Source organism: Zootoca vivipara, chromosome 7 (genome assembly GCF_963506605.1).
Source record: "Zootoca vivipara chromosome 7, rZooViv1.1, whole genome shotgun sequence".
Lineage (NCBI taxonomy): Eukaryota > Metazoa > Chordata > Lepidosauria > Squamata > Lacertidae > Zootoca > Zootoca vivipara.
Genome location: NC_083282.1, coordinates 16,351,890 through 16,364,566, shown reverse-complemented (window position 1 = coordinate 16,364,566; position 12,677 = coordinate 16,351,890). Strand labels below are relative to the sequence as shown.

General features: G+C 41.7%; 1 protein-coding gene across 1 annotated transcript in view; it reads right to left on the bottom strand.

The window, feature by feature from the left end:
- Positions 1–8,612, bottom strand: part of NR5A2 (nuclear receptor subfamily 5 group A member 2) — a 115,487-nt gene extending 106,875 nt beyond the window's left edge. Inside the window, exon 1 of the mRNA XM_035124043.2 lies at positions 8,314–8,612. Within this exon, the coding sequence (XP_034979934.1) occupies positions 8,314–8,377 (64 nt within the window). The 5' untranslated portion in view covers positions 8,378–8,612. The remainder of the gene's footprint in view (positions 1–8,313) is intronic.
- Between the last annotated feature and the right edge of the window lie 4,065 nt (positions 8,613–12,677).

Sequence of the window (12,677 nt, the reverse complement as noted above, 5' to 3'; positions counted from 1 at the left end):
GGCAAAATCCTAAATAAGCTTGTGCAGAAGCAAATTCCACTTGGTTGCTTAACCCCCAACTAAGTGTGCATAGGATTGCTGCTGGAATCCATTGAGATCAATGGGATTTACAGTGCAATCCTGCAATCTTGACTTAGACGTAAGCCTTGCTCTAGTCAGTCTTAGGCAAGTGCCATATTATTTGCCAGATAACATTAGCTGTTGAGTTGGGGAGGCATTTAAAACACCCTTGAAACCCATGTAAGCGCACCCCTTTTGAAGGCTGTGTTTACCCATTCAGAGTGACAGCAGGGAGCATTCTCCTTGTTCTGAGCTAGCTTTGCACTGAATAGAGAGCCATATCTGATTGACCATTTGGTTGAAATGTCATTATGCTCCAAAACTGATAGGGATCTTACCACTAGGAAGACGGACTAACCCTGCGGTAGAGAACCTGTGACCCTCCAGATGTTTCAGGATTAAAACTTCCACTATCTCTGGCCAATAGTCATGCTGGCTGACGATAATTGGTGGTGTCCAACCACATCTGGAAGACTACAGACTTCCCACCTCTGGTCTAACTTGCATTGAAGCAGCAGGTTGGGGAAGTTTCAGGAAACATTTCAGCCCCTTTGAAGATTCCCTTTTGCATCATAAACATTTGCATGAGAACATTCAACACAACTAGTTGCTGTGACTAACTTGTTTCATTGATTTCATCAGAATGTTCACGAGATTATAAACATAACTTGGAAGTATGTTGAAAAGATCTTATTTAGACTTATTGGAACCTTAATCATGATTATCTTTGGTTGGATCAGAGTCAATATCTTGAGGTGTTAATTGCATTTCTTTCACAATCAGTCTGATTTGAGGAGTTACATAAGGTAGAAAGGCTATACTTTCCTACTGATCTTGATATAGGATTCAGACTCCCATATTCATATCAGAATAATACTTCAGAATATTCAAATAATTTCTCATATATTATTTTTCTATATTTCAGGAAGTGTAGTATTATCTCTGTATTGCAGATGGAAGAACTGAGGCATAGAAAAAGTGGCTGACAGCTCAGAGGCAGTTCATGGCTTAGGCAAAATTTGAACCAGGGACTTTATTATTATCATTTTCGTTTTTTAGCGCAACTTTGGTCTACACCTCCTCCCCTCAACCTGGCGCTCTTCAGATGTTTTGCACTCCAAATTGCATCAGTTGCAGCCAGTGTGGTTGAAGCTGAGGGATAAGGGGAGCTGGAGTCCAAAACATCGGGAGGGCACCACGTTGGGGAAGGCTGAATTATACAGTGCGTTGCAGAGTAAGATAAGCCAAAGAACCATCTATAATCTTTTCTGAAGAAAGGAAGGCTATGAACTAAGAAACAAACAAATGTAGGCAGGTCTCTGCCCCAAGGAGTCAATTCCCTGCTCAAGCTCATATTTACTAGAGACTGCCCTAGGGATATCAACTGCTCTTTGATAAGGTCAATAAGGCACTCCCTGCAATAGGCTGGTGCTTCAGGCTGCCATTAGTATTAGATGGATAACAATAAATGTTACACGAGCTGCAAAATTTCACAGGTAGAAGTGACGGAGTGGCTCCTTTTCTCTTCCAACCCAGGCCAGTTTTTCAAGTTAGTGCTCCGCTTTACCTCCCTTAGTCAAACATACCAAACTCCTAAACATTATTATCAGGAAGTTTGTAGTTTTACAATGGGTGGGAGAGAAAAAAAAAGTCTGGTAAGTGATTTTATATAGGGTACTTTAAAAATAGTTCCAGAACTCCAGTTGATAACTGGGGGTTTGACTTACTTTCTCTCACTGCATTAGAGGCCACCTTTACGAGTTTTATGTGAAACTAAGAGAGGAATAAAAGGAGAAGGCTAGAAATTAACCAAGATTTAAATTTCCCCCAATTTTTGGGTATGTTTGCAGGGCCGGCATCAAGGTTTGGCATCATTAGGCACTTGTTGGAGTCCACAACCCAGTAAGAGGCCCAGTGCCAATCCCTAGACACTCCTGGCCTTGTTTATTATCCTTCCTGCTGTTGGTTTCTCTTTACATGCCCTGTCTAAGCAAGCGTTGAAAGGAGGAAGGAGAAGCAGTAATCTCCATTTGTCTTGTCCTCTGCATCTGGGACATGGTGACAACTTGGTCCAGAGAAAAGTGCAAATGGAGTGGGCTATTGTTTAAGGTTTTTGTTGTTGTTGTTGTTGTTGTTGCGGTGGAGTTGTTGCTGTTAATTTTTTTGTATTTTTATTTTGTACCTAATGATTTAGGTGGAAATTGTCCAATTTGGTTGTGTGCTTTTTGTTGTTCTGTTTGTTGCTTATGACCGCTTCTGTTATGTTTGTAGCTATGTAATTTTTTCATGTGTTGCAAGTTAGCTTGAGCTTTCAACTGTGGAAAGGTGGCATACAAATAAAATGACTGATTGATTGAAATGAATGGGCAATGGGCAAGGACTAGAGAGCTCACCTATAGCCCAAAGAGAATCAGTGTGCAATGGTCACTGGTGTGTTAAATGTGACTCTAGAAAACCAAGATGTGTATCCCAGCTAAGCTATGAAGCTCACTGGGTAGCCTTGAAACGAGTCCACAATAACAGCAAGAAACAACAACAAGTGTAGCTTTGCAGAGGTTGGGCAAGATCATCCTTTGGTCCCTTTCGACTCTAAAATTCTATGATTCTAGTAGAACACCTTACCAAAGTGCCTGCCAAACCTGAAGTCAGCACAGTAGGCTACTTAGCTCCAGTTCCCAGGCCTCCCTGTGATAGAAACATAAGAACTGGCCTTGTACTGAGCCAGACAAGTGACATAGTACCTAGTTCAATATTATCTACACCAGGGGTGAGGGGAACCTTCTTCAGCTGGAGGGCTGCATTCCCTTCTAGGCAACCTTCCTGATTCTATGATTCTTGGGGCCATTTGCCTGTGGTGGGCGGGGCCAGAAGCAAAAGTGGATGAAGGAACTAATTTCAATTTTAGCTGTGTACAGTATGGTTCCCAGAGCCATCTGAAGGCTTGCATTGGAAATATAAGGCTGAATTAGATGGGCGCTCATCATGATCCAACAGGGCTCTTTTTATCTTATTACGGTTCTGCCAGGAGTAAAGCCTTTAGGTAAAGGTAAAGGGACCCCTGACCAATAGGTCCAGTCGTGACCGACTCTGGGGTTGCGCGCTCATCTCGCATTATTGGCCGAGGGAGCCGGCGTATAGCTTCCAGGTCATGTGGCCAGCATGACAAAGCCACTTCTGGCAAACCAGAGCAGCACATGGAAACGCCGTTTACCTTCCCGCTGTAGCGGTTCCTATTTATCTACTTGCATTTTGACGTGCTTTCGAACTGCTAGGTTGGCAGGAGCTGGGACCGAGCAACGGGAGCTCACCCCGTCACAGGGATTCGAACCGCTGACCTTCTGATCAGCAAGCCCTAGGCTCAGTGGTTTAGCCCACAGCACCACCTAAAGCCTTTAGTTTTGTACAAATTTCTGAACTCACACATGAGATAATTTATACGGATTATCATAGCAATTATTCAGCTGTGAAAATATTTGATGTTGAATTGTTTCTGATGAGAGGAAGTGTATGATAGAAATGGACTATAATGATATTCTTATTAATAATTTTATATTCTTATAATAATTACAACTCATTGTATGTTACACACACACACACATACACGCATGCATGAATATAATTATAACCTCATAAATGTGCATTTAAATAATAAATAAATAAATACCCGACATTGGTGATGATGATTGCATAGCACCTAGCACATTGTTAGAAATAAAAAATGTATGTATGTATGTATGTATGTTCAGGCATAGTGGGAAGTAGTAAAAACAGCAGCGTAACAATTAGGTGAAATTTTGTGTCCAATTTGCCCACATCAATCTGATACTCCCTCTGACTTTTGCTTTGGACTGCTTGGTGAGTTTTATGTGGGCTGATAGGAACTTTATTTATTTATTTATTTTTAACCAACGCCCCACATCACCCCATTTGCTTTTAATACACTTTCTTTTATTTCTGTTATGGTGGTCAACAACAATCAACAACTTCACATGAACAGGGAAAACTTACTTCAGAATTTAACACTGGGGGAGCGGGGCGGGGGGGGGGGGGGAGTCTGCTCTAAATTTCTGTCATTTCCATCTTCTATAAAATTGTCTCCAGACTACAGTGGTACCTTGGTTCTCAAACGCCTTGGTTCCCAAACGCTGAAAACACGGAAGTAAGTGTTCCAGTTTTTGAACGTTTTTCGGAAGCCAAATGTCCAATGCAGTTATCTGCTATTGTTTCCGTGGTGCCTGCACCAATCAGAAGCTGTGCCTTGATTTTTGAACATTTTGGAAGTCAAACAGACTTCTAGAATGAATTAAGTTCAGCGCTTTTGTTTTTGCTATTTATTTTGCGTTTTTGTTTTTGAGGCTTTTTCGGTTAATTTGTTTTTGTGACCGTGTGGAACCCAGTTCAGCTACTGATTGATTGTGTGACTGCGGAAATGGATCTAAACAATCCAAACAATGACTATCATTGGTGCAGGTAAGAAAAAATAATAATTTTATTTTTTATCATCTACAATACTGTCTTATTTTATAGTACAGTACATGGACCCAGGTGGCGCTGTGGTTAAACCACTGAGCCTAGGGCTTGCTGATCAGAAGGTCGGCGGTTCGAATCCCTGTGACGGGGTGAGCTCCCGTTGCTTGGTCCCAGCTCCTGCCAACCTAGCAGTTCGAAAGCACGTCAAAATGCAAGTAGATAAATAGGAACCGCTACAGCGGGAAGGTAAACGGCGTTTACCTTCTGCTGCTCTGGTTTGCCAGAAGCGGCTTTGCCATGCTGGCCACATGACCTGGAAGCTATACGCCGGCTCCCTCGGCCAATAATGCGAGATGAGCACGCAACCCCAGAGTCGGTCACGACTGGACCTAATGGTCAGGGGTCCCTTTACCTTTACCTTTACATGGATTATTGCTGTCATTTTATGGCTCAATGGTCTCGTTAGGTAGTAAAATTCATGTTAAATTGCTGTTTTAGGGGTTGTTTTTAAATGTCTGGAATGGATTAATCTGTTTTGCATTACTTTCTATGGGAAAGTGTGCCTTGGTTTTGGAATGCTTTGGTTTTGGAACAGAGTTCCAGAACGGATTAAGTTTGAGAACCAAGGTACCACTGTATCAGTTATTTCCACTGAGTTTCCATGATGACAATCACCCATCCCTGAATTTAGAATGCCATTTAATTTTTTTAAAAAATGTATCCCCCCAACAGCACATTCACAAGAGTAGCTCTGAGGATCACCCGTTATACTTAATACCTGGTATACCCAGATGTAATCCAAGCCATTCAAAATATCAAACTAAAAAAAGACTTGGCTAGCCAAGTATACTCAGTAGTAGTAGTAGTAGTTGTGATTATTGCTACTACAACAACTACTACTGTTTTATTGTTATTTAATTGATAGCTTGCCTGCCCTTCACTATAAAGTCCTGGGTGGGTTACAGCAATTTAAAAATATAATATTAAAAATAATTTAAAAGAAATTACAGTACAGACACAAGAGTACAGGGTGTTCTAATACATCTCAAGCGTGAGAAAGGCTAGGGTAAAAAAAGAGGAGTGTCTCCAGCATGCAATAGAAACTGTAAAATGAAATTACCAGCTGCATCTCTGAGGGGAGGGAATTCCACAACCTAGGAGCTGCCGCAGAGAAGATTCTCCTCCGCACCTGTGAACTTCTCTAAGGGTGAAGGACCTATCAGAGGGCCTCTGCTGATCTTAACACCAAAGGGAGTCTACAGAAGGTGACAGTCTTTCAGCTATTTGGGGCCTAAGTCACTTACGGCTTTAAACATCATTGCGAGTACCCAGAAATTGGCCAAGAAACAAACTGGCAATCCACTGCCAGTTGGGAGAGGTGGACAGAGAAGACTTACAACCAGTGCTTTTTTTCTGGGGGGGGGGGGGAACGCAGCGGAACGCATACCCCTAAACATTTTGTGAATCTAAGTTTGGCCTCATTGAGGGGCAGTATTTCAATATGAGCAGGAAAATGAGAGTACCCCTAAACATTTTTTAAAGAAAATAAAGCACTACTTACAACTGCCATGGAAAGTGCCAACTGGGATTTGTGAAGAGCTTGAGGAAGGGCTGCTGTTTACATAATTCCACTCCACTACTCTCATTAGTGCTTATAATTCCACCACAGTGCATACTTATAGAACAATACTCTGCTGTGGTATGTTTTACATATGTACAGTTTTTATTTGTTATGAGTTTACGCACTTGTGTGCATACAAAACTTCATGTAGCATAATCCCTCTACATTTTTTTTAAACTCACCAGTTAAGTCCTCTGGAACTCAGCGGGTTTTACTTTTGAATATACACACAGATGATCAGGCTGCACGTGTATTAAAGAGCAGGACATTGCGTGCTTATTAGCTTCCCTCCAACATACATACCATTCGGCAATAAAATCTTAATAGTGGGGGAAATAATCCCTTTTATGTAAAACTCATACAGATGGATTCTTAGGAAGGATTGATAATTGCAGATCTGTCATTTTCATACAGAATGACCACAGAACTCTAAGCAAAAGGAGGCATTTTTACAGTAGAAAACTTGGAAGTTATAACAAGAGCAACTAGAGTTGGGAGTACAATTTTAAACACTGTGTATCAAGCTTTACAGGGGGACACAATATAGCATTACTCCCCCTTCTGTGAGGCCCCCCCCATTTTAAGGTATATTCTGGACATTTGATTTGATTTTAAGAATTGGTATTTTTCACAGCTGCCTAACAATGAAAACGCTGCATTTCTGAATAGTTGGGATGTGTGTGTGTTATATTAAACAATCATACATGTATATCACTTCAATTTTTCTTGCGTGAGAAACACATTAAAAACAGATCCTATGCATGCTTACTCAGAAGTAAATCCCACTGTGTTCAGTTAAGCTTATTCCCAGATAAACATAAGGTAAACAATGTAAGATGGTATTGCAAAGCATGAATTTGCTTGCAACTTGATAGAATATAACCATGTACCTAGGCGTGTTTACTTGGAATTAAGTCCCACTGGGGATCACTGCCTAATAAATGTGTGTTTAGGATTGCAACCTTAATCTGTTAAATGTATAAAAGAAACAGCCTAAGACCAATTCACTGTTCACATTCCAGTTACTGTATAGCCCAACCTGTTGCCATATTTTGAAGGGCAAAAAAGAAGACATATTTGCCGACTTCTGGTTTTAACTATAGATCGCTATGACTCTACCCATGAAAAAGAGGACATATGGCAGCTCTACTTTTCATCCAAAATTTTATATACAAGGCTGATACGATATAAAATGCTCAGAGGTTTAGCTGTTGGCTTTAATGGAGCAGGAATTTTACCACAGGTTCAAAAGTATTGCAAGAGAAATTACATATAATCAAACCAGTCAAATATCAGTGCAAATGAAGAGGGTTATCTATAGATATGTAAAAAAATAATAATCAAACTTTAAAAACTGACTGAAAGTACCCAGACGTTTCAGTTTTGTTAACCAATGGATGGTGGAGTGTTAAACAAGGACCAGAAATTGCTAAATAAATTTTCCATGAAATAAGGCAAAACAACACAAAAAAGCAGGAAAGGCCTAAATAAAAAAACTCTTATACTCACTATTACAAAACAGCACGCTAAAATACTTTCTCACTGACTGTCATGTAACTCCAACTTTTTAAAGATTAATGTCCATATGAATGTGTGTTTGACAATGATCATTCTTTAACAAGTCAGATTACACCAATTTAGAAATATCGTGGATTTGGCCAACTGCCATTTCACAAGGGTCAACCTGAATTCAAATTTATTCCTACACCACTAATGCCCTCTTAGCAACTTTATAAACAAATAAAGTATGGTCCAGCATAATTTTCTGTCCTTCCCCGCCCCAAACATTATTATACAGTTCACTTGGCAGGCATAATCTAACTGCAATTCACTTTAAAGTCCAGTTTACTTAAATGTAAGAGATTTAAGCATGTGTTTCACATTGAAATAAATGTGACTTTGAAGTACAAAGTGCTTTACAGGGCAGTGTGCTCTTATTAAAAATATTTCATCTGAAGAAAAAACATGCTTATTCATACATCAACACTTGCACTTTTAAATGTATATCATATCCTTTGGGATTCATATTCTTTTGAAGCAAAAATTAGACAAGTGGGAAGTGATCCCATAATAATGACGTTTTAGTCTGAGATGGCTGATAAGGCTGAGATTTAGTTCTGTTGGACCGGCTTATCAAAACAGTCAGAAAAGGTTTTACTTACCACCTGGAAGAAGTCCATGTTTTATAGGTTCCTGTGCGTTGCAGGTATCCGAACTAGAAGACATAATTAGGTGCAAATATATAGTGCCCTTGGGTTTCAGGTATACAGCATTGAGGACGGCAAAAGGTGAGGCTTGTAAACTTTTCTGGCCTTGGGATACTGGCTACAGTAACCTTCAGTGAAAGTCAGGGAACAGTCCATCAACAACACACACACACTTGCGCACGCACATACACAAATCCAATAATTCAGAAAGTAACAGGCCTGCTTTTCAATGGACTCTGTACTTTTTCCAGCATTAGTGACCCTCTGTAAACCAGCCATCCCGTTTCATGATGGTCCCTAATCAGAGGAATCGGGAGCAGGGATAGGCTTGCCCTGGTCACGTGACTCTAAACAGGTTGATAAGAGGACCCTGTTATAAAGTGACAGCAAAAAAGAGATAAGAACTCTTGGCAGATAACAAGCGGAGAAATGATTAACTCTGGGCTGGAGAGGCGCTATGAAGCAGAGAGAGGAAGGCTGTAAACTTGTGGGGGGTCAGAAGATCATGCTGAATGGATAACCCCCTCCCTCCTTCCATCCCAATGTAAAGTGTAATACCTATAAACTCATGCCTGTGACCTGGCCTCTTGATGTCATCATTTCTTTACAGAGTGAACAACAGCCATGGGCTCTTTGGGCTTCTGTAAATACCTTTGGAAGGCAGAACCAGCAAACACTCACCCCCTTAGCCTAGGCTTGCGAACCCATTTATTGCTCTACATCCCAAAGCAATATGAAGGGGGGCTAGCCCATGGCGATTTTCTGTCTGACACAAACATTTTATTGTACCTATTCATTAGACAGGGGACTAACCCTAGTTTGTTTGTCGAATAGTCACCGGTTAAAAGTGTAAAGTATTTTTTCTTCTTCAATCGCTTAAGCCCTTTATTACTTGGTTAAATACAATTATCCTGGGAAAATAATGGCTCACTCGCAGTTGGAATGGCTTAAAAAAAAAACTGACTAAGATGAAGAAAGTTTCTCCTCAGTCCTCTTTGTGAACGTTTTGCTGAGCAAGACTCACCAACAGAATTTTGTCTAAATTTGGTCACTATTTAAGATTTAGAATCCCTGACATGGAAGTAATACCTGCTTAAGCCTTCATTGCCAGTATTCACGGCTATTAACCTGGCAACCTGATTTATTAATTTATTAAAATATTTGCATAATGCTGTGTCATAAATACATATATTTCAAAGCGGTTTGCAGCAATAAAAGCATAAAAGTGTACAATAAAAACCATAAAAGTTAAAAGCAGACATGGAAGGAGGTATTCTTGATTGGGCCTGGTGGAAGAGAAAAAACTTTTAAAGTTTTAAAGTCAAAACAGACGGTTTCTGCTGAATTTCTATTGGCAGAGTATTCCACAGGACTGGGCCAATGACACTAATGGCTTGGTTTCTTGTTAGTAAATCTAGGGTTGCCACCTTTGTTGCTGCAAAATACAGGACAGGGCGGATTCCCCCCCGGTGCTGAAATGATTTACTGTTCAATTTGTATACCACCCTTCTTCCTGGGGTGGTTCACAAAGGGATCAAAATCCACACAAAAATTGCATGTTGATGTGCATTTAAATATGTATCATTGAACATATTTCTCTCTCTCGAAATATGCTTTCATAAATCCTAAACACTGGGGATTAAAGCCCATTGAACACTATGAGTTGTTTCCAATGTTGGTCATACTCATAGAGTAGCCCGATGGATCTAAGTTGGTAATGTGCATTCATTTCAGTGACTCACATCCTTCCCACCTGCTGAATTTCTGCCCAAGAATGATAAATGTGGAAACGTAGCAAAAAAAGAAAAGAAAAAAGAAATTGGGGGTGGGGGTGGGGGTGGGGGTGGGGAGAGACAGCAACAAATTCTGCTTCTCTTCCTCTCAGAGCCTCCAACATCCGAACAGGGTTCACATAAGCCCTAATTCCCCTGAGAGCTCCAGTTTATGAAGGTTATGATGTTGTTTGTTGGTGAAAATAAATTATATACCTGGTTATAACATACCGAGTTGCAGCTGCCACCTCAGGCACATCTACTAGGCAACCAAAGCCCACTGGGACTTACTCCTGAGGAAGCACGCTTAGGATTTCCACAATCCCCGCATTTCACGCCCTTATCCTCCTTGCTTAACGGGCGGTAGGCGGGACATCTCATTTTCCAATTGGTGGCTTAGGCGTAACATTTTGGGCAGGGGGTGGGAGGGAGGTAGCAAGTTCAAACACCTGCGACTCCAACACTGTATTCTGCTCCTTCCCATGAGACTTGGTTTCTCTTCTTGGCACATTGGCAAAAGGAGCAGAGGATGATTTGATGGTGTTTCCTGCTTGGCAGGGGGTTGGACTGGATGGCCCTTGTGGTCTCTTCCAACTCTATGATTCTATGATGGGAAACTTGAGGGGTCTGCCAGGCCTTCACACCTTGATTAGGAGAGTGGGGTCAAAGAGGATGTGGATTTGTTTTCTGCTTTCTGAGTGGGGGGACAGTGTGGAGGCAGGAGGAGGAGAAGTGAAGGCTAATGAATTCAGCAACACAGGACAAACTATGTCCTGTATTAAATCAATATGGGAGGCAGCATTTTATTTTGAAATACAGGACGATCCCATATTATATGGAACGGGTGGCAACCCGAAGTAAGCCTCATTCAGGAGCCAGCTGTGACTCATCAGTATGCAACTGCAGCCCTAATATGCAGTAAAATGGCTGTCAATAACATCAAAACATAGTAAAAATGCAATTTAAACCGTGCTTTCCCCTCAGGTACAATGGCTGAATGCTATGGATGTCATCCTACATCCATGCAGCTGAAATGCATTTCACAGAACTGAGCCAATCACCACTCTATATATTATGTAAAAGAGGCGATCTCAAACTTCAACCCCACAGAACCCACTTGAGATGACTGAAAACAACTGAGATCCACTATAGTCACAAAATTGTGGTATAGGGGCAGAGCCAGTCACAAAATGGCAGCTGATGGAGGCGGAGTTTGGCATAATCAGCTGGCAGTTAACTGATATTGTTTTCTATTGATATCTAATCCATATTTGGAAATTGCTAAATTCTTTTCCAGAGCATTTTAGTTGTGGCAAGGAGTTCAACGGCTCAGCACCCCTCAAGCTAAGTACAGGCATGTGCTCTGAGGTATTTTGACTCTGCCTCCCAATTTTGGGCAGATTTGCAGATCCACAGACTAAGGCTGTGTCCCTACGACACGGATAGTGTGAAACTGCCATGTAGATGTATCCTTATTGTCAGTCCTTGCATGGCCAGCAGATTGGTCCATACCTCCACTGTGTTGTTTACGCTATTTTCTGATGTGGCTGGTAACTTATTAATGTTAAGAGATGAGTGATTTTGCTAGAACAGGAATAGGTCTTCACTCAACCTTCTTCCCTGGCTGGGGCGCTACCACTGCCATTTTGTGGTGCTTCTCAGATGCCAAATTTTTTGGGGGCGGGCCATGCTCTGCCCAGTTTTCTTGCCTCACCCAACCCTGGAAGGTTGCCCCAGAATGGCAGTGTGTGTGGGGGGGATGATCCACTGGGGAAGTCATCTTCCACTTGCCTGCCCTCTTACTTGTAGCCAGTCCAGAGGGTAGCACTGGCTGGCAGCTACCTCTTCTTTAATCTCTGTGTTGCCACTGTAGAACTCAGCAGGGAGGAAGATGGGGGCCTAAGCCAAAACCAGTTGGCTCTGCCTCCACTTCCTGTTGGGCTGTGTGTTTCCCACCCTACCATTTCCAATGGGCACCAGCCTCCATTGCATAAGGCAATACAGCCCCCACTCTGAAAAAGGTGCTACACGGCTTGGCTGGACGTAACCTGACCTTTCCTAGTATTGCTGTTAGATTCTGGCTTGATTAATGGAAACCCTCTATTTGATAATTGCAACTGTATTGGTGGAACTTCATGGTGAACAGGCTTCATTCTAGCTGCCCATAGGTGGGTGGGTGGGGGGAGAACTGAGACTACACACAGAAAAAGGTTGCTCATCATACAAGCTGCAGCAAATGTTCCTGCCCTTAACTTCTAAAGACGTTCCCGGCAACTGCCCACCTTTTAACGACTCGTCAGTCTAAAACTATTGGCATGCTAAGAGAAATGATATTAACGAGGTACATTAGCCACATTGAAGCTTATCTGGAAAGCTCATTTGCTAGAAACGATAGCTTTGCAGAACACAGTGTGAGAAAATGCCAGATTTCTCCCCCCTCCTCTTATTAAGTGGGCAGTTGGTGGGAAAGAATTTGTGTTTACAGAACAAGCAGCAGGTGCTGTGAGGCCAACCTCAGGACGCCAGGCAGTTCTCAGTCCATAACAG